The 26,300-nt window shown below is 40.3% G+C and overlaps 2 protein-coding genes across 6 annotated transcripts in view; one reads left to right on the top strand and one right to left on the bottom strand.

Moving 5' to 3' along the window:
- Positions 1–12,527, top strand: part of phactr2 (phosphatase and actin regulator 2) — a 42,259-nt gene extending 29,732 nt beyond the window's left edge. For all 5 annotated transcript variants that reach the window (XM_071480215.1, XM_071480218.1, XM_071480217.1 and 2 more), the window contains 8 exons: positions 1,103–1,619; positions 1,879–2,051; positions 2,600–2,756; positions 3,117–3,172; positions 4,670–4,731; positions 5,165–5,302; positions 6,186–6,262; positions 8,063–12,527. In XM_071480215.1, coding sequence (XP_071336316.1) covers positions 1,103–1,619; positions 1,879–2,051; positions 2,600–2,756; positions 3,117–3,172; positions 4,670–4,731; positions 5,165–5,302; positions 6,186–6,262; positions 8,063–8,078 — 1,196 coding nt within the window. In that variant the 3' untranslated portion in view covers positions 8,079–12,527. The remainder of the gene's footprint in view (positions 1–1,102; positions 1,620–1,878; positions 2,052–2,599; positions 2,757–3,116; positions 3,173–4,669; positions 4,732–5,164; positions 5,303–6,185; positions 6,263–8,062) is intronic.
- Positions 12,528–19,767: 7,240 nt separating this feature from the next.
- sf3b5 (splicing factor 3b, subunit 5) lies at positions 19,768–21,177 on the bottom strand. The gene is made up of 2 exons (XM_071480214.1): positions 21,060–21,177; positions 19,768–20,232 (listed from the first exon to the last, which is right to left on the bottom strand). Exon 2 carries the CDS (start codon positions 20,201–20,203, stop codon positions 19,943–19,945), a length of 261 nt encoding a protein of 86 aa, XP_071336315.1. The 5' UTR covers positions 20,204–20,232; positions 21,060–21,177; the 3' UTR covers positions 19,768–19,942.
- Between the last annotated feature and the right edge of the window lie 5,123 nt (positions 21,178–26,300).

Genomic DNA, 26,300 nt, shown 5'->3' with positions numbered 1-26,300 from the left:
GCTCTGTCAACGCCTCTACGCTACAAGCGTGTGTGTGTGTGTGTGTGTGTGTGTGTGAGAGTAAATGATTGAGAGAGGGAGAGAGAGAGAGAGAGAGAGCACGTGAGTGTGGTGATTGTAGCATGGCTTTCATAAAATGTAAAATGGGCTCTGACAACCTCATGTACTTTTGACTGATGGCATGATGCTAGGGCATGATCATCACCCTTCATCCAGTGTGTGTGTGTGTGTGTGTGTGTGTGTGTGTGTGCATGTCCTACAGCATGGTGAAAGTGAACAGACAACAGATCAGAGCCCAGAATACCACATGTGATGTTCATGCAGTCTTTGCTGAGGGGCTCTGTGTATTTTTCTGTTGTTATCAGGGAAACGGTACAAAAGTTGTTTCATTAGTGTTTGAATAACATTCTCAGTTCACCCTTTCCCTCAGGCTGCTGTTAACAGCACACAAAGACGCTTTACAGCACTGCCTCACTCAGTATTTCCTTAGGTATTCTTTATTTGTCTCAGTTTAGAGATGTGATTAGAAATGGTTATTCTAGTAATATTATGGCTGCCAGCATGTCCTAATAGGGCAGTTTATTACTTCAGCTAGTATTAGTTGAATTGAATTTATGGTTGTTTACTGTTGATGGGCATCAGCGATGATGATATCCTCACACTGAATGTAAAAATAAGTGTATTATGTCTGTGTTCACATTTGACTGAGTTATGGCTGATTTTTGACTCGAATAGCTGCAGCTGGGTGCTAAGAGTTTTAAAGTAGCCTGCCTTCATTGTGTCCAAGTCTGGTAACACTGGCTCTCAATGCAACACAAACATCAGCACAAACCACCTGCCAGCTGAAACAAAAAGGGGCATTTCTGATATTTCCCCAAAGACATCTTTGTTCTCTCCCTTTTAATAAAAACAACTATAAAAAAAAAAACACGTTGACTGCAAAAAGAGATGACTAAATGTGATTTCAGTCTGAAGTAAATACTAGTGTAAGACAGTGTATGTGTATAGACTGAACCACATTCACATGTACAGACAGTTGAAAGAAAAAGTCAAACCTTGTATCTTTCCCTTCTCACTTTCTCTTGCCCCTGCTTCTCCTCAGCCAAATCCTCCCATCCGAAGAAGACAGGAGGCACAACAAAAACTACCCCCGCCTCCACCCCACGTGCTCGTGCAACTAAGGACACAAGTACTGCTGCACAGACTGATGGGAAGGATGCAAGGACCAACCGCAAATCAGGCAGTCCCCCTTCCTCTGCACCTAAAAAGGCCTCTGCAGAGACTCCTAGCCAGCCCGCGGAGTTAAAAGCCTTGCCCCTTTCCTCAGACACCAAGCCTGCCTCATCTAAAACCTCAGGCAGTGAGACAGAGGGAAGTCAGGCTGCCTCTCAGTCTGCTCCCAGTGCCTCTAGTGTGGATGAGGAGGCTCCAAAAGGTGTGGCTCCTGAACCCACAGAGCAATCTCCCCATGTCAATGCTGCTACAGAGGACACTTCCTTCACAGAGGGAGAGACAGACAGCAGCGCTCAGGGGGAGAAACAGGGGAGAACGGGAGAAGAGGGAGGAGAGGAAGAAAAGAAGAAAGGAGAAACAGATTCTGCTGTGGAGAACAGCACGAGGTAAAATTCTAGTCGGGATATGCGAGTTGATAAACCTTTCCTTATGTTCACTTTCTCTGCATGTCAGTCTCATGCTTACAAGTCTAGAAGAGTACATTACGTATCTACACAGAAGTCAATATAAGCCATGGGTTGATTAACATAAATCTGTGATTTTGATTAAGTGAAATATTAACATGTAGTAGTCATAGCTTTACAAATCCAAGGATTTGTCCTGCTTTAACAAACATGCGTGCTCATCATTTCTTGTTTCCTGCAGGTCAGCAGAGCGCCAAGCTGAAAAGCCACAGGGCCTGAGTGTGAAAACAGAGCAGGCCGAAGTGACAGTGATCCCCGACAGGCCGAGAAGCCAAACTAGTGACTCTGACTCTGACGGCCCCATCCTGTACCGAGATGAGGAAGAAGAGGAGGAGGAAGACGAGTACACAAACAGTACGGCATTAGTTTTGTAAAACATCACGCAATAATGGAGAAAAGTTGTTATGCCACCTGCAGACCTGGTGCAAACATTTGTCCTTGTTTCATGAAGAAATTCACCATGCTCCTCCTGTACTTGCACACAGTTTGTACATTCTGATAAGTAGTCATGTGCAGCTGCAGCTTTTGGTATAAATCAGGTAGATCTACGTTTTAAATATCACTTCGGGTTGATTCTAGGGGAAACCTTTTAATGAACTGAATCACCAGTGCAAGTGGATCCATAAATTAGGGTCATGTTTGGGGACATTCTAATTAGCAGTATTTGCTTTTGAGGTTCAGCACAGATAATAGCATTTAATCCATGACTCACCGTTATAGTAAGGTTTGTAATTCAAGTGCCCCTGCTGCATCTGCTACTACTGTAACTAGATGCCATGTTTTTGTTTTTTGTATATTTTCACATGCGTCATTGGCTTCATTGATGCTTGACTATTACCTGCGGCTGATCTCCATGCAGGTTGTTTCAGGGCTCCAAGAACCATGTTGTGTTTCTGTTCCAGGCTCTCTGGCCAGCAAGATCCGCCGACGAGACACCCTGAACATCAAGCTCGGGAACCGACCCAGCAAGAAAGAGCTGGAGGAGAAAAACATTCTGCCGCGCAGCTCTGAGACAGAGAGACACGAGCTGCGCCAGCAGATCGGCTGCAAACTAGTCAGGTACAAACACACTCAGCATGTTGTTAAAATGTAGCTAGGTGTGAATTTTAATTTGGCGGAGGGGTGGGCTGATAACAGGGAATGTTTTTCATGTTTTTCGGTGTTCCTGTGGGCAGTGTACTAGTACAAATGATGCACAGTCTAAATCTGTGCTGAAGTTTAGTTTGGCTTTTTCGACCAGACAAGGCAGAAAGGTTGGCAGCAAGCAACCTCTGGATCTACAACTGAAAAGAGTGAAAAATTAACAAACAAATGTTACTGTGAAAATTCATGTTTTTCTATAGAAATCTGTGTCATGTTTAAATCATTTCTTATCTGCTTCTTGTAGAAAAGTATGAGAACACATTTCTCTTTTTTCAGGCGCCTGAGCCAAAGACCCACCACAGAGGAGCTGGAGCAGAGAAACATCCTCAAGCGTAAGTTTCTGAGATACACTGTTAAACTGAACAGATGTGATACACCACTGTTATATTACTGCTCATGTTCAGAAGCTTAAAAAGTAATATCATTTTCAAGCTATGACAATATGAAGAATCAGTATTAGCTCATGAAAATGTTTCATCTCTCCATCTGTTGGAACCTTTGTGTCTCCCACACTGAACTACTGTGTTCAGTCACACTGAGGTTTGTGTCATCGCAATGGCCTCAGCAAAGATTGCCTGAAAATATCATTTTTTTGTTCTCTTTGCTTTAGTCACAGTACACCACTGTGACAAAAGCTAGTTCAGGTCAGATGGTTAGGCTGCTTTATTTACAATACACACACACACTAGTGTGTGTAATTATTAAATATACTCTTTCAAATGGTTAATGAAATAAGTTTGTGATACTCGAAAGCAGTACTGAACTTGTTTTACTGGAGGGTTTACTCGCTCACTTTTTGTGCCAACTTTGCATTTCAGAGACTTTGAAGCACGAGATGTCATTATTTTAAAACAAGATTTTGCTGTTGACCTAACTAATCTTATTCAAACTGCTGAGTAATTCAGCAATATCTCTTGCTTTCACCACAAACACCAGTTTATATCCAGTGGATGCAACACAGGAAATGAAAAATCGAATCAGATGTAAATGTTCAATCGTAACCTAACTCAGTTACAACGCGATAGCGTGACTACAGAAGAACTTGTTACATGAACGTTGGATCTGACTAAGTTCAACACTTTGTGGCTATAGTTGTGTGCATGAGTGGACACTTTCAGGTCTTTAAGGCTGTTATAGCTGTTAAAGTGCTAAACTGACTGATCCAGTGATCGTGATATACTGACATAAAGTGGCTTGTTAAAATTGGAGCAAAGACGTCGCAGGGCATGTTGGGTATGTACTGCTCCATTTACCCAGATTTTGCTATAAGTGGGTTTGCAATTTCAATGCATAACATCTATCTAGATACTTGTTGAAACTTTAAAGCGTCATATTTTACAGTGTAACACACAAACTCAGTCTGGTCACAACACATGCAAAATAAATCCAGCCTCCGATGTGTCCAGCACAAAGACTTTTCCATTTAGGAAGAAGCTCAGGAAAAAAACAAAAAAAAAAACAAAACTGTTCGACATGGTCGTTCTGGATATGGAAAAGAAGAGTTGGGTCTTTCTGGGCTGTGAATCACAGACAGCTTGTATTTCAATCTCTGAAGGGACTGGAGGTCAAGGAGTTTACCAGCCCCCCAGGCCAAGTCACTCACTGATTATTTACACACACATATATTGTATATAATGTAGTATTTTCATTACAGATCCAACTCACATGATTCATTCAGTCTCTTTTTTTTATGTTAAGGCAGTCACACCACTAAATAGTGATGTGCATGGTTTAATGTAGTGAATCGCATCTCCCAGTTATAAATAGAAGCAGAAGCTTCTTGCAGACACAGTAGGTGTGAAATGACTGTGTTGGTTCTCTGCCTGCAGAGAAGAATGAAGCAGAGGAGCAAGAAGCCAAGCAAGAGATTAAAAGGAGACTCTCCAGAAAGGTACAGTATACACCAACCTCGCACAGGCACACACACACTTAAGAGAGTGCAGAAAGGACAGAGTGAGTCTATATTTAGCTGCTAATATGTTTTGCTCCACCTTATGAGTCATGTTAGGAGACAGAAAAGATGCTCTGTGTGGTGAAATGGGCCATCTAGTGGACAAAGATGGAAGTGAAAGTGAAAACCGTTCTGAGCTGAGGATGTGGGCGTTTTCTGTTTCTCTGGCTCTGGCTTCCTGGAAATGTTTTAATTGATCAATACGGGGCACAACAGTACAATGGAAAACATATGAACACGGGCATATTCAGTATATTAGATTTTATTCTAACTTTAAACTAGAAAGAAAGACATTATGAAGACTTTCCTGGAAATATATGATCATGATCAAACTCACCTTCCTCTTTTACTTTGTGTGTGTCTGTGTGTGTAGTTGAGTGTGAGGCCCACAGTGGCAGAGCTCGTTGCTCGAAGGATCCTGCGTTTCAATGAGTACGTTGAAGTAACAGACGCCAAGGATTATGATCGGCGGGCAGACAAACCCTGGACACGGCTTACTCCTGCTGACAAGGTACTACAGTTAATAAACTGCACGTAGCTTTGTGAGCAGGCACTTTGTCATGTTGAAACAGGAAAAAAGGCCTTTCTGTCACTGCTGCCACAAGGTTAGTAGAACACTTATAAACAGCCCCTGACCTGAAGTACACACAGCAGACTTTTGACCATGTATTTGTGTTTGTGCTCATATGAAAAGAGATGATACACATGTTGGCACAGAAAGAATATAAGTGCATGTCTGTACCAGGAGGGAGGTCCTCAGGGTGCACTGGAGGACACGATCTGTGTCAAGTCTGCCCTCTGCTGTCGAGCACAGAGAAATCACACACCCTAGTCCCGGTGTCACCCACCCTGCCTCCTACACACTGAAGCCTCACAGACTTTAATTTGCATCGCCTCCATAATCAGTTCAAGTGTCTATGTGCAAGAGGAGGGACAAATGCTGTATGAGGAAAGGGGCGGGACTTCATGCTACCTGTGGGAGAGGGGTTTCCGTGACCAGTCAAATGCAAGGCTTATTTTTCAGTGTAGTTTCTGAATGCAGTAACCCTAAATATTATTAATAATGCTCTTTGATAACAAGAGACAAAGATAAATCAGCTGAATTGTGCCCTAAGAAAACAAAGCCCAGGACACATGGTTGCTGCTTTGTACTTGTGACCTTGTTCTTTCCAGCACTGTTTTTAATTTTGGACTGTCAACGCTACATCATTATTTTAGGAACTGTGGGTAGTTCCCTGAAACGGAGCCTCCCCTCAAGGACCATCAGGTATCAGACTCAGAGAGTGTTAGCTTTAATTTGATGTGTGTGTGTGTGTGTGTGTGTGTGTGTGTGTGTGTGTGTGTGTGTGTGTGTGTGTGTGTGTGTGTGTTTGTTTGTGTGTTCTGCCCCTCAGGCTGCTATCCGTAAGGAGCTGAATGAGTTTAAGAGCCGAGAGATGGAGGTTCATGAAGACAGCAAACAGTTCACCAGGTACTCAAGCGGTCGATGGCCTCCACCATTTAGCCCGACTCTGACGATAACTTACGCTTCATTAGTAATTTATCACTGTGAATCCTGCTCTTTATTAGCTCACACTGATCAATATTTATTTTATTCTGGTCCCCCGAAGCCATTTTCGCTAACCACATTTAAGTCATGATATACACCTGGGTCGGCTCCAGTTCATTAGCCTCAGGCATTGATTGCCAATAAAGTTCAGGTTCACTCTCTCATATGTTATTAGATCTGTGTGACATGGTTTTATACTGTATTGCTGTACAGAGAGCACAGAGAATATGTCCACCAGTGAAAACCAATAATACGTTTTTAAATCAACTACACAATATGAGATTGCAAAGTCTGGATTTACCTTAGGTAGAAATTTCTCAATATTTGTTATGTTCACTGTTTGCATTGTCTGACATCAATTCTACATGATTTTGCTGAACTAAAAGAACTGAATTATTCAGTGTGCTCATTTAGAGCATCCTGTCTCTATGGATACATGTCATTTGGTTTGTGCAAATCTCCTGCATGTGTTGCACTGCTCTTTAATTTTTTTTTCAGCCCTTAGGTGAACAGTTTACCTTCACTAAGGTCTTTTGACAAATCTGATAATATTAGGAACACACGGGTCCTATAAAAAATAAATGATAGCATTTATAGACCAAATTAGATCCAAGCACTGTTTTATATTCCTGAATAACTTATGAAACTGATAGCACCTTTTTTTTATTTAACTTGTATTTAAACAGCAAACGTCTCATTGAGGTTCAAAATCTCTTTTACAGCAACATAATATAAATAATTATATAATACAATATCATCTTTACCATGAAAATAAATAATACATTACAGAAACATAAAGTATGAGTAAATATTCACAAGTCATGAACATCAGGGCTCATACAGGAGCAGTATGAATCAGACAAAACATCTGCAGCCAGATGTGCCTCCAGGTCTTTTCATTTACTTTAAAAGCCTCCAGCAGAGACCAGCTCTCTGAGATTCAGGTAAGTTTCCAACAGAATCTACGCAGAGGGAGCAGCTTGCTCTTTTACTCTTTCACCCAGTTCAGTGTGGACTTAAGGGATTGATAGCTGGAATAAGTTCCGGGAGCTGATTTGGTCTCTACTGTTGCTGCAACAGTTCGATCAGTCATAAATCTTTAGCTCAAAGAAACACCATTACACCAACACCATTTTTAGTCTGTAAAGCCACTGGCTCAAACTGGACCAGAAAGCTGTTGCAGTAGCTAAGCACACTTCTGCACAGTGGCGGTAATCTGAAGAATTTTGCACAATGTCATTAAATCATCCACAGACTTTACACACATACAAGGGGATATATTGATTTTTTCTTATTCAGTTAACAATCCAAAACTCAAAGATATTCAGTTTTGAGAAAGCTGCAACAATTATATTGACATATTGATTATATTGATATTGATGTTTAAAAAAATAACTAGAACTATTAATCATCAAAATATTCATATGTGTATGTATATATATATATATATATATATATATATATATATATATATATATATATATATATATATATATATATATATATATATATATATCCTAGATTTTCTTGTGTTTCAAATACATGGGCCAGACATGGCCATCAAACAGGCCGGGGGGGTCTGGCACCAAGTAGTTCCTTGAGCACCTCCTCTTTTTGCATTCTTCATGATATATATATATAAATATATCATGTGTATATATATATATTTCACACTCTGTGAAATTGTCACTGGTCTCATGAATTAAACCTGTGTGTTTTCAGATTCCATCGGCCCTAAGCGCTCTCACTGCCAGCGGGACGTCAGCACCACATGCTCTCTGGTCCACAGCTCCCAGCAGTCTCCCGGCCCTCCAGACCCTCAGTACACAGCTCAGTACACCCTGCTTCGGGATCCTCTTGCCCCTGATGTATTTACATCTATAGTGACAGCTACAAGTGTGTCTTAAGGCCTTGGCCATCCAAGGGGAACCAGTGAAACATATAACACACATATATAGTCACAACAGTGGTGTGTATAGCGCTCTGATTAGAACCATTTATTTGTTGTAGATGGCCAGAGCCTGCTGGTATTTGAAGTTTTTTTTTGCTTTTTGGTTGACTTCAGGTCTTGTAATGAGAGGTTCCAGTGAGGAAAATGGACAAAATGTGGCAACAGAGTTTGTGTCCATGCCATAGTATGCCCTGTCATAAACTGCCAAATGGCCATTTATGGGCATCCTCTTAGCACAGGAAATGGGAGTGATTGGATGGTTGTGTGCTGATGTCAGTGCCTATGTCATAGATCAGAGGGGAGGAGAGGCAGTCTGTTCTGCTCCGATGTTCCTCTCGGAGTTGAATCTGAAATACTGCAGTTCATTTATAGACATATTTAAAGTATATTGCCACTAGAGGGCATTATATCATAAGAGTTATAGCCTGTGAGGATGAAGACGTGTGCGAAGATGAAGAATAAATGGCAAGTGTTAATATTTATAACTGCTGAAGCAGAAGGAGCAGTGGGTACCTGAGGCATTAAGAGTGAAGTGCAATTGAAATTGTTCCAGTTCCAGTCGCTTCTAATCCCTCAGCACTTTTTGTGATGATACATGATGATCAAATACCATCATATATCCTGATCACAAAGTGCTTGACTTGCCGTTTATAGGATCTACTTTTCATTCTTTGACTTCAGTTTTGCATTTTAGGCTTTTGGCTGGAGCTCTTACTCAGAGTGAAATGGTGCCAAAGAAAAAGCAGGAGTTTGATTGCACGTTTGAAAGTTTACTGATTTGATTTTGTTGGGTGGACCTCATATGAAGGTTTTATGAATATAGAGCAGACAGGCACCGAGAGTTTCACCGCTGAAGCAATCAAGTGGCCTCTCAAAGAAGTGGAGTACTTTTCCATTCCCTTGAACATGCTTTTGCAATTTAATCTTGTCAGCCAGTGATAGTTACGTAAGGACAGGCTTCCGGACAAGTGGCCCTTTTACACCTTGCCCTAACTTGCACCTTGAATCCAGCAGTAATGGTCTGCCTTTATCAACACACAGTTGGATTTCTCTCTTTACCCCCAAACTATAGAATTTTACCATGAGTCTGAAAACGTGAAGGAAATGGTCAGTGTTTTGGGAAATACACTAAACAATTTGTCAGTTCAGTGAGCAGCAAACACCACACAGTTAATCTACAAATATGAAGCAAAATGCCAAAAAGGAGGATTTGATGCTTTCTCTGGACTGTTGGTCAGATGAAAAAAAAAAAGCAGTTTGAATTGAAACTGAAAACATCTGCTTGAGCTCTGGGAAATTATAACATGGAGTTTCTCAGTATTTTCTGACATTTTATAAATAAAACAAAACAAGATAGAAAATCGTGATATTAATTGATAATCAGGACATTCATTAGTTGCTGCTCTAAAATGCACTTATTTGCTTTTTCACTAAGTATTAGATGAGAGGATCAAAACCACTCTCATGTCTGCATGCTAAATATGAAGCTGCAGTCAGGCGATAGGTTAGCTGTTCTGTATGTTGCCTTTATGCTAAAATGAGCTAAACTAAGCTGCTGGTTGTAGCTTCATAATTTGCGCACAGACTCAATCTTCGCTAGTGTTTCTCAAAATGTTGAAGTATTCCTTTAACACATTTTACATTTTGTATTTTGTGTTCTAAAAAAAGTCAAGATGCATGTTGGTGCCTCAGAAAAGTCAGCTGTAAAAGATCAGATCTGTCATAAATGTTGAAGGACTAATATGAGAAACTGGTAGAGGAAAAACACAAAACATGATGGCTTACTCATTACAGATTTTCAAATAAGAATTAAACAAAAACATTAGTAATTTTTAATTCCCAGCATGTTTGGACTAGATGTTTGCTGGGAAGTGATTGACAGATTGAGCTTGCTGACGTCCAAAGGCTTGTGTTCAAATAAAAGACCTCCAGCCTTCACAACACTCGTCATTCTTACAGATAGTAACGGAAAAGGACAGACGCATTCCTTCTGCTTCTGAATGTGTGGAGGTTGTAACATGAAATGATGTACAGTGATGGAAAAGAAACCAACAGTATTCCTTCATGTCATTGTCTATGTTGTTATATATTGATTATTTTGTACAGAATGTATATTGAGCATGTGCATACATTGAAATCAACTTTACTACCAATATGATACAATGCAACTTTGATGTGAATGTTTTAAGCTCTGATTTTAGTCGCCTTATTTTTTATCATCCCCAGACACTGATGATGAAATGAGCAGCACATCACACATATAGGTGCTGTTTCTAGGCAGCATATCAAGCATAGTGTGTTGAAAAGCTGCCATGTCTTAGCCCAATGTACCTGTTACCTAAGCAGACTATGGATAAGACTTTCTATAGTTGATATAGTGATAGTGATGAATCTGATTATTATTTAATATCCTGTTCCACAGGTGCAATGCAGCAATTTCATGGAATGATTTAAAAGCAATTAATAATCCCTTCTCTAGATGACGGGTTACAATTCAACATTTTGACATGCTTTCAAAATGTTCAAGTTTCAACTACACTGATTACAGGTGCGTTTTATAAGAATGGGAAACACAAGTCTGATTGGCTGCATGCAGTGTGAAATTAGCCTCTAAAGAATTGAACATTATGCACACCTGCAGCAGTCACCGTAATAAAAGACACGGAAGCTCTTCTATCAGATAAAGAAAAAAGGTCTTACTTCTTTATACAGCTTTGGTCCCATCATGGCTAACTTAACATGAATATGCTGCTCACAGCTCTTTAAAAAAGACAATAAGTTGTCTGGTAACACTGTATTTTAACCCAGCGGGGAAGCAGTATATAATCAATGAGTAAATGATGATGAAGTGAGCAAATATGAAGACATTCAGTGTTTATTAACAACTTTAACTCCTTGTATGAAGCATTGGCAACCTAATACTGAAAATGTGTAATTATATGTCTTCAAGTTTTAAACACTCGTAAACAGTTTGAAACCTGCCTGTGATTTGTACATTTGTGTAAAGGATATGTTATCATTACAGCCATGTTACACTTTGGTATCATACATATCATACATCATACATTAACTATTTATACAACACTTATGGATGCTTCATAGGAGAAGTTATAGCTGTAGGCAAAATATACTAATAAACTCTTTATATGTCCTTATATTTGCTTACAACTACATTATAATTACAAATCATTTATGAAGTGTTTACACACTGCTTCTCAATGCTAAATTGAGATGTTAAATTCAAGTTGGTGCCTAATAAGAAGCTTTAGAAATCTTGCTTGTTTGTGTAAATCCAGGAAAGAGCTTGTTGTTATTTCAGAGGGCAGTCCTGGTCTGGATCATCACCACATCTACAAGTTTTTTTGTTTTTTTTTTTAACACTGATGCCCAATTCCATATTTTAGTCCAGAACTGGGTATAAGCATCCAAACCAAGTAGTTGATAGTGTGGAAGAGCTTTGACAGCTGGTGGTTTCTCATAACCTGTCAGTATTAATCACAAGGAGCCAGTCCCGTAAAAACCTTTATGGCTGCAGTCTGGTTTCATCTCATCTCGTGTGGGACCACAAAATAAACACAATAAACCCTCTGGGAGTAAGACCCAAAGAAGCTTTAGTCGTTATAACACACCTCACATTTCTTTGCACTGTTGATAACGCAGACTATGTGAAATTGGAGTATAAAACAATTCCTGTTATCAATTTCAAAAAGTATTTCTCTAAAATTCCAGGTGAATTGTTTTAAAACATTCACGCCCACTTTGACTCTGGCTTTCCTGACTACCACTTGGACATGTCCACCAGGTCATGAAAATGTTTGCTTTATGAATGTCTGCTGTTGTGAAGTGTCCTTCATCACCTCCCCAAATCAAATATCTAATTTCAGGAGCCATAAACCAGACTGCTGCTGCTGCTGCTGCTGTTGTTGATCGAAAGCCTTTTATCTTTATCATGTAGTCTTTTCTTGATTATGTGGATTTCACAGTTCGGTAACATGATTTGCTGGGAATTTATTTTTTTTCCCCGCGCAAAGGCAACAAGATGCTCAAAGCAGCAAAAAACCCAGGACTGGATGTTTCACATGGACTCTGAACACCTTAACTGTATCTTTGACATAAGATTGACCTTTGAACTCATAGGATGATGTCATATATCCCACAAAAGCGCTACTGTTACATGCAAACTGTCAAACTGTGTATATTGTTTTTGTATATAAAGAATAATGAAGGAAAAAAACATCATATTGTCCTTGTGGTTTCTTTGTCATACGCTTACTGAGGTGGAGACAGGAAAAAAATGTGCACAAAAGGGTGTTTGCACAGAAACACATGGGAGAGAACTACATAACCTCTGCTTGTCTTCTTTTACTCTATAAATCCCAAGGACTATGTAAGAAGAAGTGAATCTTCACGGATCCCCCTTCTCTCTCTTCTTGTCATCATTGCTTGTAAAACTCCTCAGTTTTACAAGGCAAATTTCTTGTCCTTGAAGGCTTTGTTCCGCAATTCACTGTTCACAGACATGAAATGGAAAGAGCCACACACTCACTCTCAGTAAGGTTTTATTAAATACATCATTCCACTATTTCCTAAGCTAAAAAAAAAAAACGGAGCCATTTTTTAAAAAATTCCACCGAGGTTATGAGAAATTTATAGCCTGGAAACTCAGAAGTGTAGCAATTAGTGACAATTAAGCCTTTCAAGGATATTAGAAAAAATGAAGAAAGCCTTTAACTCAGCTTTTCTCATCACCTTCCATGTGCCCTGATTGTGAAATACTGTCGAAGATGACAGCGTAATTACTCTGAGAAATCTGCATTGAACCTTACTGCGCCTTTTGGCCCTTAATGAGTCGCTGCTTGGGTTTCAAAAGGACAAACGATTCTGCAAAAAGTGGGAGAGCACATCTGTATTGCCATCAGTCTCACTGGTGGTGCAGTTTGAGGGAACATGGTCATTGTGTTGGTCGTTGTGCTGGTCAGTCCACCGCTTTGGTTCCGAGCGAAATATCTCAGCTATAAGACATCCCTGTTGGATGAACAGACATTCGTGGTGCCCAAGGGATGAATCCTGATGACTTCAGAGTTAAAACATCTCAACAACGATTCACTGGATTACCATGACGTTGTAGAAAGAGTCATGTCCCTCTCATGATGAGATGGAGCTACGCTATGCTGTCTTTTCACACTTGTGGCTTAGTTGCCTAAAAAAAATCCAAGTCAAAATCAAATCCTGGTTGATGGTTGTGATGCTCATCAGTTTAAGTTGGCAAGTGCAAAACAATTAAATTCCAATAAAGCTACTGTCTACGTCCTAAATCAATATTCAAATGCATCTTCAGTCTGCAATATGCAAAGACAATCTGACAAACACAGGACGGAGAGATGAAGCACATTACTCTGCTGTGCCATTAAAACCCCATTTTCCCAAATAGATTTCCAGATGAATGCAACTGTAAATACTCTGTTTTTTTAAAACTGTTTTGTCCTCATGTTTGCTTCATGGTCTCAGCGTGCATCTTAATTGCAAACGTCTCTGAAGCTTTGGGCATCTGTGTGTTTTGGTTTATGTGGGAGGTTTCTATGTGAATGACCATTAAAGTATCAAATTACAGTGACATCTACTCAGCCTCATCCAGAGTACAGGTCGGCCAGCTTTTAAAGAGGATGTGGGCATAATGGAGTTGGCTCTGAGGAAGAGGACCAGGAAATGAGAACTATAGAGGCTGAAGGGGACATGGGACGAGGGGAGCAGCGATGGGATTGAAGAGACGGAGATGGTAGGAAATGAGAGACAATCAAAGACATGAATCACCGGTGGAGCTTATGCTCATCTTTAAAGGCCCTGTTTGATAACCTCCTGGCCTTGAAATGGATTTTAAAGCACAAAGATGTTACAGCTTGACCTCGGAGACAGGGAAGTGAAGTTTCTGATTTGCTTGCCCACCTGTCAATTATGTAGCTCCCTTGTTCAATATATAGATAGATATTACTTTGGCATTGGTGGTAATGGGTTTTATAGATCAAAGGAGGACAGCAAGGTAAGCGTGGCATCTGGTGCTTGTATCTGAAAGATGCCCCTCAGGACCACAGTGATCATAAACCTCCTGCTGTCTCTCTTACTCATTCACACACACCTCATTTCACCTGTGAGCACCAATTTGATTCCTAAAATTCACCACCGCCATATTCGTGAAACAAAAAGTTTCCAAGTTTTAGCTCCAAAAGTCATACTAGCTGTAAAACAGATACACCCACCCACACACACACACACACACACACACACACACACACACACACACACACTCCCCACGTTAATGAAGTTTCCCTGGCAGGATGGGAAGGCAGTTTTGTCCCTGGCGTGCTGCCTGGAGGTCTCAACTGTAATGCAGGTCTACTACTCAATTGGAAAACGGAGGCTATCAATCATGAGTCTAATATCCTCCAAGGTTACAAAAAGTGTGATTATCAGAGGGTTTGTTCTGCCCTGTTGTGCTGTTCATTCCACTTTTCAAATGATTCGCTCTCTTTTTGCAAAAATGAGTGAAAGGTTATAAAAGATTATCAGCGCAAGACAGAAAGAAAAATCCTCTGCTGAGAAATTTTATGCAAAGATAATTGTTTGGTAAGAAGTACAGGTGATGACCTTTATTTCCAAAAGACTCGCAATTTGTTTCAAATCCAGTTAAAATGCATTTGTTAACGAAAAGTGAACTTTTATTGCACACAGCTGCTTCTAAACCAGTTCAGACCAGACACTCCTTGGAGTATTTCCTCATTAAAGTCTACTGTTCACTCATTTTCTTCTTCTGAGTGACATTATAATTCTGGCGCATTTAGTTACAGGAAATGATGCCAGGCACGTACCTCACAGAAAACATTCATGTGTTTTTCTTTTTTGTTTTTTTTTCCGTGCTGCAGAGTCAATACGTGTTTTATCTTGGATGTTTCCACTCCAGTGCCAGGCCTATCTGAGCAGCAGAGATGGAGAAAGAGAGAGAGGGAGCAGACAGTAGGGAGTGATGGGGTTTGTGGGGGGGGGTGTAAGCAGTAAAGAAAATGAGAGGGAAGAGTTTAGCGGAGGGGAACAATGGAGAAGAAGAGTTAGCGTAGACAGATGGATAAAAGAAGTGGGTGGTATAGAAGGGCAAAGATAATTGGATTGTGGGTGCATTTATATTTGATAGGGGTGAATGTGCTTCCTGGACCTTTTCACCGTTTGGCTGAGCTCCTGTGTAATCAGAGGAGAGAGCAGATGTGGACAACCGGCCAAACGAGACGCTTACATTAGCATCAACACAGAAAGGCCAAATGGTTATTAACAGGTGCCATTCATTGTGTCAGACACCATTTAAGGATGCTAACACGCACCGATGCCAGTGCAGTTTCCAGTGTAACCACAGCCTTTAAAGGGGTCATCTGAAGGAACAGAATTAATTGCCTCTGCTATCAAGACCATGCAGGATCCTGAACAGACACACAGGTGAGGCGATAATGAGCTGCCATGCCACATGAGATCGATCCAGTGGGTGTTGGGCTGTGAGATGTTCGAGGAGGCTGGTACTTACTGCCCTCAGCACTAGTGCGATGGAGCCGCTCCATCAAAGCAGAGTTGGAACTGCTTCAGATGGAGCTGAACTTCATTTCGCTGTAGCTGTAAGCTTCAGTACCTCTGGAGGTTAGAAAATCGGTGAAATGAGTTGAGGAAAAAGGTCTGCATATTCAAGATGAGTATTAATTGCACTATAATAACTCACTAATCAGCCCAGTAAGGAAATATTTTTTGAGAATCGTCTGGCCGATTAACAACACCTTAAACAAACTTAAGCAAGCACAGGGCTTCTGTTTCTTTCTCATCCACTGTATACACTGGGCTTTATGATGCTAATGGGACCTTCTATACCAGCATGTAGCACAGCATTATGGGCTATATGCATAAGGGGATCAATTATCAAACCTATTGATCTGTTGTTGTCATTTTTATTTCAGTTGTGTTAACACAGCAGCTGCTACTGAGTTTGAGTTTTATGTCATGTTTACTTTTGTGGATTGGGATCAGTGCCTTCATAGCCAGTGTAACGTATACACTTATGAAACACAAAAGACAGTATCTCTTTTTATATGTAATCACTGATTTTCAGAGACAAAACAGTCACTACTGCAAGTATAGGATGTGCATTATGAGTGTACAAGCTGTTTTTATGTCCCTGTTCTGTGGAAGCCTTTATAATGTGTGTACGAGTGTGCTGGCAGGCAGGCAGGACTCAGTATTTATAGCCATTGTGAAGGACTCCAGAAGGACTAAACAAGACAGAGCAAGCTGTTTCAGCTACACTGTTTTTTCACCTCCGCTGTTAGAAAACACTCTGCCATTTGAGTATTAAAAGGGGAATTGTTAAGTGGGATTGCTGGGAAAGCACTTCAGGTATTTGATTTATATCTCCTTCCAGACACTTTAACATAGAAACTCCATTCAAACTGTAAGATGTTCAGCTGTCTTACCTAAATTGGTGTTACAATGCAACTTAAATATTTAGTATTTAAGTAGCATATATTGTTAAGCTCAGTGGACAACATAGAAACTGTATGCTTAATGCACCATAAAATATAATTCAAGTATACAATTTCAATTGTGTCACTAGATTGTGAAAGATTCTTTTTTTAAATGCACCAAAAATCCTGGATGGAAAATTAATACAGCTTATAGTTGATTAAGTACCAGAGTTCACCTATGACATGCAAGTTTCTAATTTTCTAAGGTTATGTAACTACTGTTCCTATGGTAGCAAATGACTGCTTCTCCCTCTTTGCTCACATTCACTAATTACACTGCAGTTTGGATTCTTCATCCCTTTTTTCTGTTTCTTAATGCTACATCAACTGCTTCTTCATACAAGCTCAAACCAGCAACACAGCTTAGCTTCAGCTTATGCAGAAGTCAGCAATTTCCCACAGCAATTTCCTTAGAAATTGCATTTTCTAGTTCAATAAGAAATTGTCAGTTAACATATGGGAACAGTAAATGTATTTCACATACCAAAGCAAAGCCAACAATCTCTCCCAGTAAATGAGCAACCTTGTGATGATTGATCCTTTCTCACAGGAAAGATTCATCTCCCCTGCTGGTAATTTTCTCAGTAGACCTAACACAATGAATGTTCCACTTTTCTTTAGAGAACGCATTGAAAAAAAAAAAAAAAAAAGAGGTTTCTCTGAGTGGCTCCCTTACAAAGTGGCTGTTACAGTTGTACTTGGGAGCCTCCACCCACCTGCAAGTCTTATTACCATCAGAAAAGGTGAGCCCATCTAAACTGATGCAACAAGACACTGAGCAGCAGATGTCTATTTATGTGCTTGTGTCTCAGAGAGAACAAGTCAAGCAGTTTATGAGTGTTTGTGTATGTGTGTGTGTGTGTGTGTGTGTCTACGTAGTTTGTGTGTGTGTGTGTGTATTTGTGTGACGGCACACCGACAGACCTCATGTTGTTTTCTCGCCTGACTTGGCAGCGCCGTCTCCACGACTCTCACAGTGAGGACAGATGGCAAGGACTTACCCTACTAAGAAACCCTCCAACACACACACACACTCACACTGAGACATGATGCAGAACACAAGAACTTCCTTGGCACCCACTGACTTGTCTCTCAATCCAACAATGAGTCATGCATAGCATCCTCTCCCACCAAGTGTCTGTATTTGTGCGTGTGAATCTGGCTGGAAGCAGCTTTGATAAATCACCTGAAGTCAGCAACGCACAGTGCCTGCTGCTCTTTTCTAGACACGCATCTCGCTGTGGCTGCTGCACGCTTCACTGCAAACACTTGTACCGACTGCAGCTTCAAACACCTTTTCTACTTGAACTACCCTAAGGCGATCTGCATTAGAAAAACATTGAGTCACATGACCAGTAGCATATTACACTGACAGTCCTGATCAAAGGCATTTATTCAAATTCAACACAGGATTAATTCTGTGAGCTGTTTTTCGTGGCAGTGCACACACAGATCTACAGATTGCTATTATTTGCTTTTTAAATATGTAAATGAAAAGTATCCGACCTGTCAATTTTGAGCTCAATCAACCATTAGCATAAGCTGTAAGACTCAGCCATCTCCTCAAACACTGAAGAGTGACATACTGTTCCCTATAAAATAGGTGGTACATATCTAACACATGGCAACGTCATAACTGACTTCAAATGAGACGCAGCTGATCCATGTGCACTCAAATGTGTGGGTGGACAATTGGGCACAAATGTGCGTGTGTGTGTGTGTGTGTGTGTGTGTGCATGAATGTGGTGCATATATGAGACTGTGTAGGTGGACAACTGGTTGACTGTGCAAGGCCAAACAAAGTCACTGCTGAAATATACAGCTGTGCAGTGTGTACATCCAGCTGCTGAGCTGTATTGGGGAGGTTATTCATGTTCTAGTTTGCAGGTTACATTTTCCAGACTGATCTGTAACAGCTGTATTCTTGCAGGTTTATTGTAAAATATAAAAGACAAACATCATGTACCACAATTTATTCCTGTCATTTGAGCTTTAAGCTTCAAAATAAGGTATTGAACGTACAATCTGCTTAATTTGTTGTCCTAATGCTATCTTTTGTATTATGTATGATGACTGAATAAAAAAACTACTTCAAAAAAAAAAAAAAAAATGCTACTGATGAAAGCTTCAGATGGCTGACACGTTGAAGGAAAAACTTAAATAAGTAAGTGGAGATACATCAATAATGCAAATGCTTCCATATTGGATCTGAGAGGTCGCTGAAGGATCTCATGTGTATGAATATGATGCAAATCACACTATAGGCTTCACAGTCCCCAGATTTCAACCTAACTGAAAAACTACTGGAAATTTTGAAGAGGCATGTTCAACAACTCTCTCCACCACCATCAAACACCAAATGAGGGAATATCTTTTGGAAGAATGGTGTTCCAAGAAGCAGTTTTCTGCTTGTGGTGGCCAAACACTGCACAAAGCAACTTTTTGTTGGCTTTATTTTTAAATTAGTTGCCCATGTATGTATGCAGTCTGGGTGTAGACACTGTGATGAGATATATAACATTTTCAGCAGCAGAACATCAATCTTCGAGCAGGTGCCTATTGACTCATTAGATCCATGTATCATCAAATACAAAAGAATGTAAATGCAGTGAAGATGTGAACATGTCAACATTGAGAAAAACTAATTTTAATTAAATCAAAACAGATGTTTCAATCAAGAATACAGCTTCATCCACTAATACAAGTTCTTGACAATGATAGCACAGCACTTTGAACACGTTTCTAATATCTTCTCTTGGGTCTTAAGGTCTTGAAGCTCTTCCTCCTTTCACCTTCATAGCTAATGTCCATGAAAGTTGAAGATCTGTAGAGGGCAAGAAACAATGTTTTTCAGTGGTCCAGATGCAATCAACATAAAGATTGTGTCCAGGTGTCTTCTGTTGTGTACACAGACCATCCTGTCTGAGTTGGCAGTGTCATACAGGGATGGGGCAGAAGTTCAAATTTATGGTCAGAAATTTTGGAAGAGCATAACATTAAAAATAACAGAAAATCAAGCTGAATGTCTGGGAAAAATTAAACCGATCCTACAAAAAAAAAAAAATCCAATATAAAAACAAAGATGGCACACTCCAGGCTGATCTAAGCATCATCAGGTTTGTCTGCTGGTGGTCCACATGGTTGGAGCATCTTCTCCATCAGGTTAAAGCGAACACGCGCTTTGCTCTCATTCTCAGCGACAGAGAAGTAGTTGAGCAGGTCAAAATGTCCCATGTATGAGCAGTAAGAGTCTCTGTGCTGGTTCACCAGCCATTCCCACTTGCTGGTGTCAGCGTGTCCTGTGCCGATATACTTGGACTGGAGATGCTCCAGTTGACTGTGGATGTTGTACCTGTCCGTCATTCTTGCTGAGAGGTAGAGTCCCTGAGGCTCTGGACATGGGAAGAGGAGGAGGGAGGAGGAAGAAAATGTCAGAATGGAATATGAATGTACACGTTAATGCATAGGTCATAGAGAGGCAGGCAGGTTTTCTGAGCCCAGACTTTAATAAAGAAAAGAACAGTAACATGTTTGCCTTAAAGAGGTTATTTATTAGTTTCTCTCCCGCCGAACGTGGTTTCTTGCTGAGAACGGGTGGTCTTGTGAAGAGCTTCAGCCATTGTTGTCTTTAATACAGCAGATTATAATACGCCCTATGAGCAGCGCAATTACTTCAAGGCAGACTGGAGGCTGCTACGAGCCGCTATCAGAAAGTGACGGGATGGGCCGGGGTTAGCTGGTTAGCATGCTAACTTCAGTAGAAGAAAAGACGTGATAGAGTCAAGGGATAACATTTGCGTTGCTCTCCACCACTGGAGGCAGCTCTTTGTGTGTAAAGGAATTACGTTTGATGCTGAACCTTACTTGACTGTTAAGTAAACATCAGTTAATACTAATATTGGCTATGTAGCAATAGCACAACTTACAAAAATCTCATTAAATCGTTCTAATTAAATTGAAAAAAAAACTTTAAAAAAAACCAAAAACAAATTAACTAATATCTATGTGTTTGAATCGATTACGTGCTGAATATAACTTACAATTAATACAAAGCTCCCGAAATGCTGTCTAGCGCTACAGAGAAACAGTTAGCATGCTAACAGCAACGTGAGGCTAGTTAGCTGCTTTTAGTCCAATAAAAGTCTTCCCGAAGCGGTCATTTTAGTTTAATATCACTTTTTTAATCACCTTGTACCATTCAGATGCGAAACATACTCACTCGATTATATGAAAGGAGCTGACCAGCCAAAGCAAAAGATGTAAATAGAAAACAGATGAGACTATACGTCGTCGCGAAGCAATGGAGCAGTGACTTCCGGTAGGGTCCCCCCGTAAAATGAACCGGGGGAAAAAAAGGCTGTAACTATTTGTTCTTGCTCTCTAATTTAGACGCGCAGTAAGACAAATGTTATTGCTTTTGTTGCCTCTAATGCCATATTGTATGATTTACATTTGCGTTTTTGCTGTTTTTCTAGATCTTGAGCCAGCAATTTGTACATGGAAAATTGATTTTGGCTTTTATTCCCATGCGGCAACCAAGAAGAAGATTGCCTAAATGCTCAGGCAATCTTCTTCTGGGAGATACATTTGGGAAAAGGCACTACATTTTCAAAAGATGTTGGTAGTACTTTGTCTGTTTGAATGTGTTCAACTTGTGATAAAGAGAAATAACTCAAAGCATTTGTCATGTTAATGGAACTCAATAAAAGCAAAACCAAAAAAAAAAAAAAAGTAGAACAGTGCTGTCAGAAGTTAATTTCCAATTACATGGTGAAAGCTAAGAATTCAAGTCATTGTAAGAAATTTATAAGATCACTTTAATGAGGTTCACCTTCATGTGTTATTAAACTAGACAAAATACCCTATTCAGTTAAATCCCATGAGGACTGCTGTTGTTTGCCTACTGCTTGTCTGTATAGCTCACTCACTCTGTAGGAGAATGTCTGATAAGGATAACTTGGTTTGAAGAATAACAGTAATAAGTACGTGAGATCCATTTATCATGCTGCACCATGAAACTCTATAGGGACAGAGATTACATCTCTGACAGCAGACCCAGGCAGAAACCTTTGGGAATGAGGTCAATGCCGCGTGACACCTCGACTGTGGCGGAGGTGGATATTGTCCGTATTTCAGTGCCCAGAGGATTGTGTGAGCCATGATCAGCTTCCATTCTTTCATGCTTGTGGTATAGTGCAACACTTTCAGTCTTTATCTGTAAAATAGGAACAGTAAGGGGTCCAGTGTGGCTAGGGGGATGAAGCTGGTCTGTATCTGCGGTCCGCTGGTTTAACAGAAACTGAATGCACAATTAGGGCAGTGGATAGCTGAAAAGATGTGGGATTTGCATCAGAATGAGAATAAAGACACAATTATATGCTTGTCATGAGTCTGACATCCACTTGAGGGAGGAGAAATGAGATAGAAGAGGGGAAGAATAAGTGGTGCTGTGAGTACAGCCTGTTACATTATGATTGTCCTTTCACTTATCTGCGTGCATGTGTTTGATCATGACCATTAACATTTTCTTTAGTTTCCATTGCACTTCAGTCTATGATGCTCCTTACCTCAATATTCGACAGTTTGCATAACAATCACTACATTATTATTATTGTTGAACACCATGGAGATATTGCTGAAAACATGTAACCCTGTGATAGCGGACAGAAAAACAATTGTGGCCTTAGTACATCTGCAGTTTTAAGAGGGATACAGAAAAAGCTTCTGTCTTTTAGGCAGTTCAGCATGTCAGTTCAACATGAAACAACGTGAAAGCTGTCCACAGGTGAACAAAAAAATTAAACATAAGTTTCCATTAATAAACTAGTTATTAATAAAGATTTACTTGGGTTTAAATCTTCTGAAAACCAATGGAATGAGAGTTTTGTCTCAATTAAGATTCCTAGTTTTTCCTGGAATTTTTTCTTAACAATTTCTTTTAGGAAATTACAGACCTGTATTACTGGAGAACTAAAGGTTTTTATTATGGAACATTCTATTTTAAGGAATACTCCACTGAATTAGACTTCCATAAATCTGGGAAAGAGACAAGTTAAAGTAAGGAGAGTCAAAAATGAAGCAGCAAAGACTGAGATATCTTGACTTTTAGTTTTTAGTGTGGGTCAAGCTCCAAACACAAAAATTCCTACAATAGCTTCTTCATGAGACCCTGCCTGCCTGGTAAACATATTTATCGTTCAAACCCCATGATTCAGAACCCTGTGATTCCTTTCAAAACCTCGTCTTAAACAACTATTAAGAGATTAGACAGCAGCTTTCACAAGCTGAGAAGTGGTTCCCATGACCACTACACTGCCCCTTTCAGACAAATGCGCGGAAGCAATCCAGCAATCGGCAATCCAAAACTTCCACTGTTTTCTTTTCAAGGTTATCCTTGGTTTGGAAATTTAATACTGCAGGAGTGATCTTTTCAGCCTGGTTAAGGACAGGACCAATGTGTGTATCAGTGTAGCTCACCTTGTACACAGTGCTTACACATGTTGCTGAAGGACCTTGCCAGTGGAGGGTGTCTCATCATCCTGAGGCATTTTGGAGTGTTTCTCCATAGATGGTATTACAACTACTCTGTAAAATGCACCTGGTTAGCTGCTCCGAGGTCAAGATGCTCTGTCAGAGTAGGACCAAGGTTTATTGAATGTATTGAATGGTTGCTCAGATCTTTGTCAATGTGTGTACATTTATGTGTGACACATAAGCGTAAATTCAGTATCCAATCTTTTCCTCCTGTTTCCTTTTTGTTTTTACACTCTGCCAAACACAAAATAGATGCAGTTTTATCTCACTTTTGCAGAGCTACATCTATGGTAAAATAATGGTCACAGGGGCATGATTATTAAACTTTGAAAGCCAATCTTTTAGTGAGCAGTCCTGGGAACTGCAAAGCAAAGCACTGGCAAGAGGAAAGGGTAATGAAATCAGGTGGATGGATAGGAATATTACCTGACTGGATGGCTCCTACGTCCCAGAGTCCTGCTGAGTGATAGCCTATAAAAAATGGAGTCAGCAATACTTCCAGTGATTTAAACCAACAGCCTAAGACGGAACCCATTCCAAACCACCAGGCGTCAGAGGAAGATAGAGAGAAGACGTAAAAACAAACTACACCCTGTAGGGTAGTTACAACGAGGCGGCCCACTGGTCAGCTGACAATCTGCCTTGCTTTTGCTGAGTGCCTAGTTCATTGGTGGACAAAGTAATGAGGTGTATGACAGGTTTGCATGACAGGTTGTCAGTCCCACTCATTTGCTTACTGTAACATTAGCTCAAGCTAACTGACTGTTTCGGTCTTCTGGCTTCACGTCCTGTCGGTTTCTTTAGGCGATCCATGACTTTCATTTCCCCCACAACACCTGAGATTCTCTCTGCAGCGTATGCCTCCCGCCCTCCTATTGTGCTGCGAGCCACGCCAGCAAAATGCAATGTTCCTCTCAGTTACATGATGAGAGCCGGTCAGCCATTCATCTAGGTGTGAAATAGCCTGAGGAAACTACTGCTCTATGACGGTGCTGAGTAGCTGGGGTATCAAGGCCTGGAGGACTTAAATTTGATTTGGCATGGCTCTGAGCACAGAATCTCACCCCCTCCTCGCCCCTGCTGTTTCGCATTTCATAAAGCATTTATGTTATTTGTCGTTAGAAACTAATTAATTTTTCCATCGATCTCATGCTACAATCAGTCAAGAACCTGTTTGCTCAAGGCTTTGGTTATGACTTATCCAAAGTCACTTCAGTGGCAAAGATAAAACAAGCTTCCCTGGAACCCTCAGAGTGGAACAGCAGATAACTAAGATCCGGAGAACAGCATGACTTTCTCAATGAATAAGAATCACATTTCCTGAAAGTACAGATACTGCACTTTATCATATTATTTAGGGCCATGACTGTTGCAGATAGTGTATTACTGTACGGGCCACATGACACTCAAACCTACTTACTTCAGGAAATCATCAATCAGCAATATCAGAACATAAATACAGTATAAATACAGTATATACACAGTGTGTAGAATAACCTTGTTTACATGCATTGTAATAAGATGATTAATCTTATCAAATATGTCCAATTAAGAGAAAACAAGCTAGTCAATACCTATCCCCTATATGCATGTCTCCATACAGGAGAAAGACATAAAGACAGTATCACATCTCTGTATAACTTTTTACAACAAAATATCTTTATTCTTCTTATACGGACCCTCATGTTTCTCCTCAAGACAAAGACTTGGCCTTTGAAATATGAGATCAGGTGCAGTTGATTAACTTTGCTTTGGTTGATTGGCTTTCCAGACAGACAGGGGCAGCTCCACAACATCAGGTCTGTATGAGAGCGGGATTCCTGCTGGAAGAGGGGGCATTCAAAGCCACTTGATAATAATTGCCATGACAGAACTAATCATGCTGCCAACTCCAATAAGGCAACGCCTGGCTCCTAGACAGCCCCTTACATGACAAGGTAGAGATGAAGGCATGTACTCAGCAAACACACCCACGTACTTCTGAGACAATGTTGATGACACTTCCTCACCCAGACGCTGGCGTAAAAAAAATCACCCACGCAACACGTGTATTCACACACGCTCTTAAACAAACGGAAACAACACACTCTAGGTAGAATACATTTGTGTTTTAGACAAAATGTGAAGTGAGATTCTGCGACAAACTCAAACTTCCGTCAGTGTTTGGAAATCACCTTTGTAAATTGCTCTATTGCACTGCAATCAATGCAATCCCAATACCACTGTGAAAAAAATACAATGGTGTGGGTCCGGACTTCAGCCCATGTTAATGCCCTCTTTCACTTCCCCCCAATACCTGGTAATACATAGCACCATATGTCAAGCGAGAGGCAACTTGCTGAGCAAGGGGGCATGGTCATAGAGGTGCCCTTCAGCCAACCTAATAGTAATTGAGGATAATACATGATTTAAAATATGCAGAATAGGGAGGAATGAAGGATAACAGATGGCTCACTGTTGGAAATAAGCCCTTAAACATTAAATTGCATAAGATTTAATAGAATTAAATGCTTAACTGGCAAAAAATGCAGAGATCATGAAAGATCAAATGAGTGTACAGATTTGTTTCATCATTTTCTCAGCCCGTGATTTGTTAGTCCACTGAGTAGGAGAGTTGGAACAGAGCCATTGTTAGAGTTACACCTGGGCTTTTATTGCGGTGAGTCAAAGTTTCTGCTGTGATATCTCAGTCCACAGCCAAACACATACACACACACACACACACACACCAAGCTGATGCAGCACCTTATGGCTGAAATACTGTATGGGGATCAACCTCTGTCACAATAATAAGTTTTTACATTACAGCAATCATTTGGTAATAAATTATAGTTCTAGGGAGAAACAAATGACTTATGGGGAAAAACAGTCCAGCCTCAGATTGATATTTGCTGGGTTTGAATTATGTCTTCTCCAGCCCCACAAA

The sequence above is a fragment of the Trachinotus anak genome, unplaced genomic scaffold (assembly GCF_046630095.1).
Source record: "Trachinotus anak isolate AG129_WGS33_773 ecotype Australia unplaced genomic scaffold, CSIRO_AGI_Tana_v1 ptg000007l, whole genome shotgun sequence".
NCBI classification, from domain to species: Eukaryota; Metazoa; Chordata; class Actinopteri; order Carangiformes; family Carangidae; genus Trachinotus; species Trachinotus anak.
Note: the sequence above shows the minus strand (reverse complement) of the source record. Positions and strands in the feature narration are given on the sequence as shown.

Coding starts and splice junctions, on each gene's coding strand:
- sf3b5 (XM_071480214.1), bottom strand. CDS start 20,203: ATGACGGACAGGTACAACATCCACAGTCAACTGGAGCATCTCCAGTCC.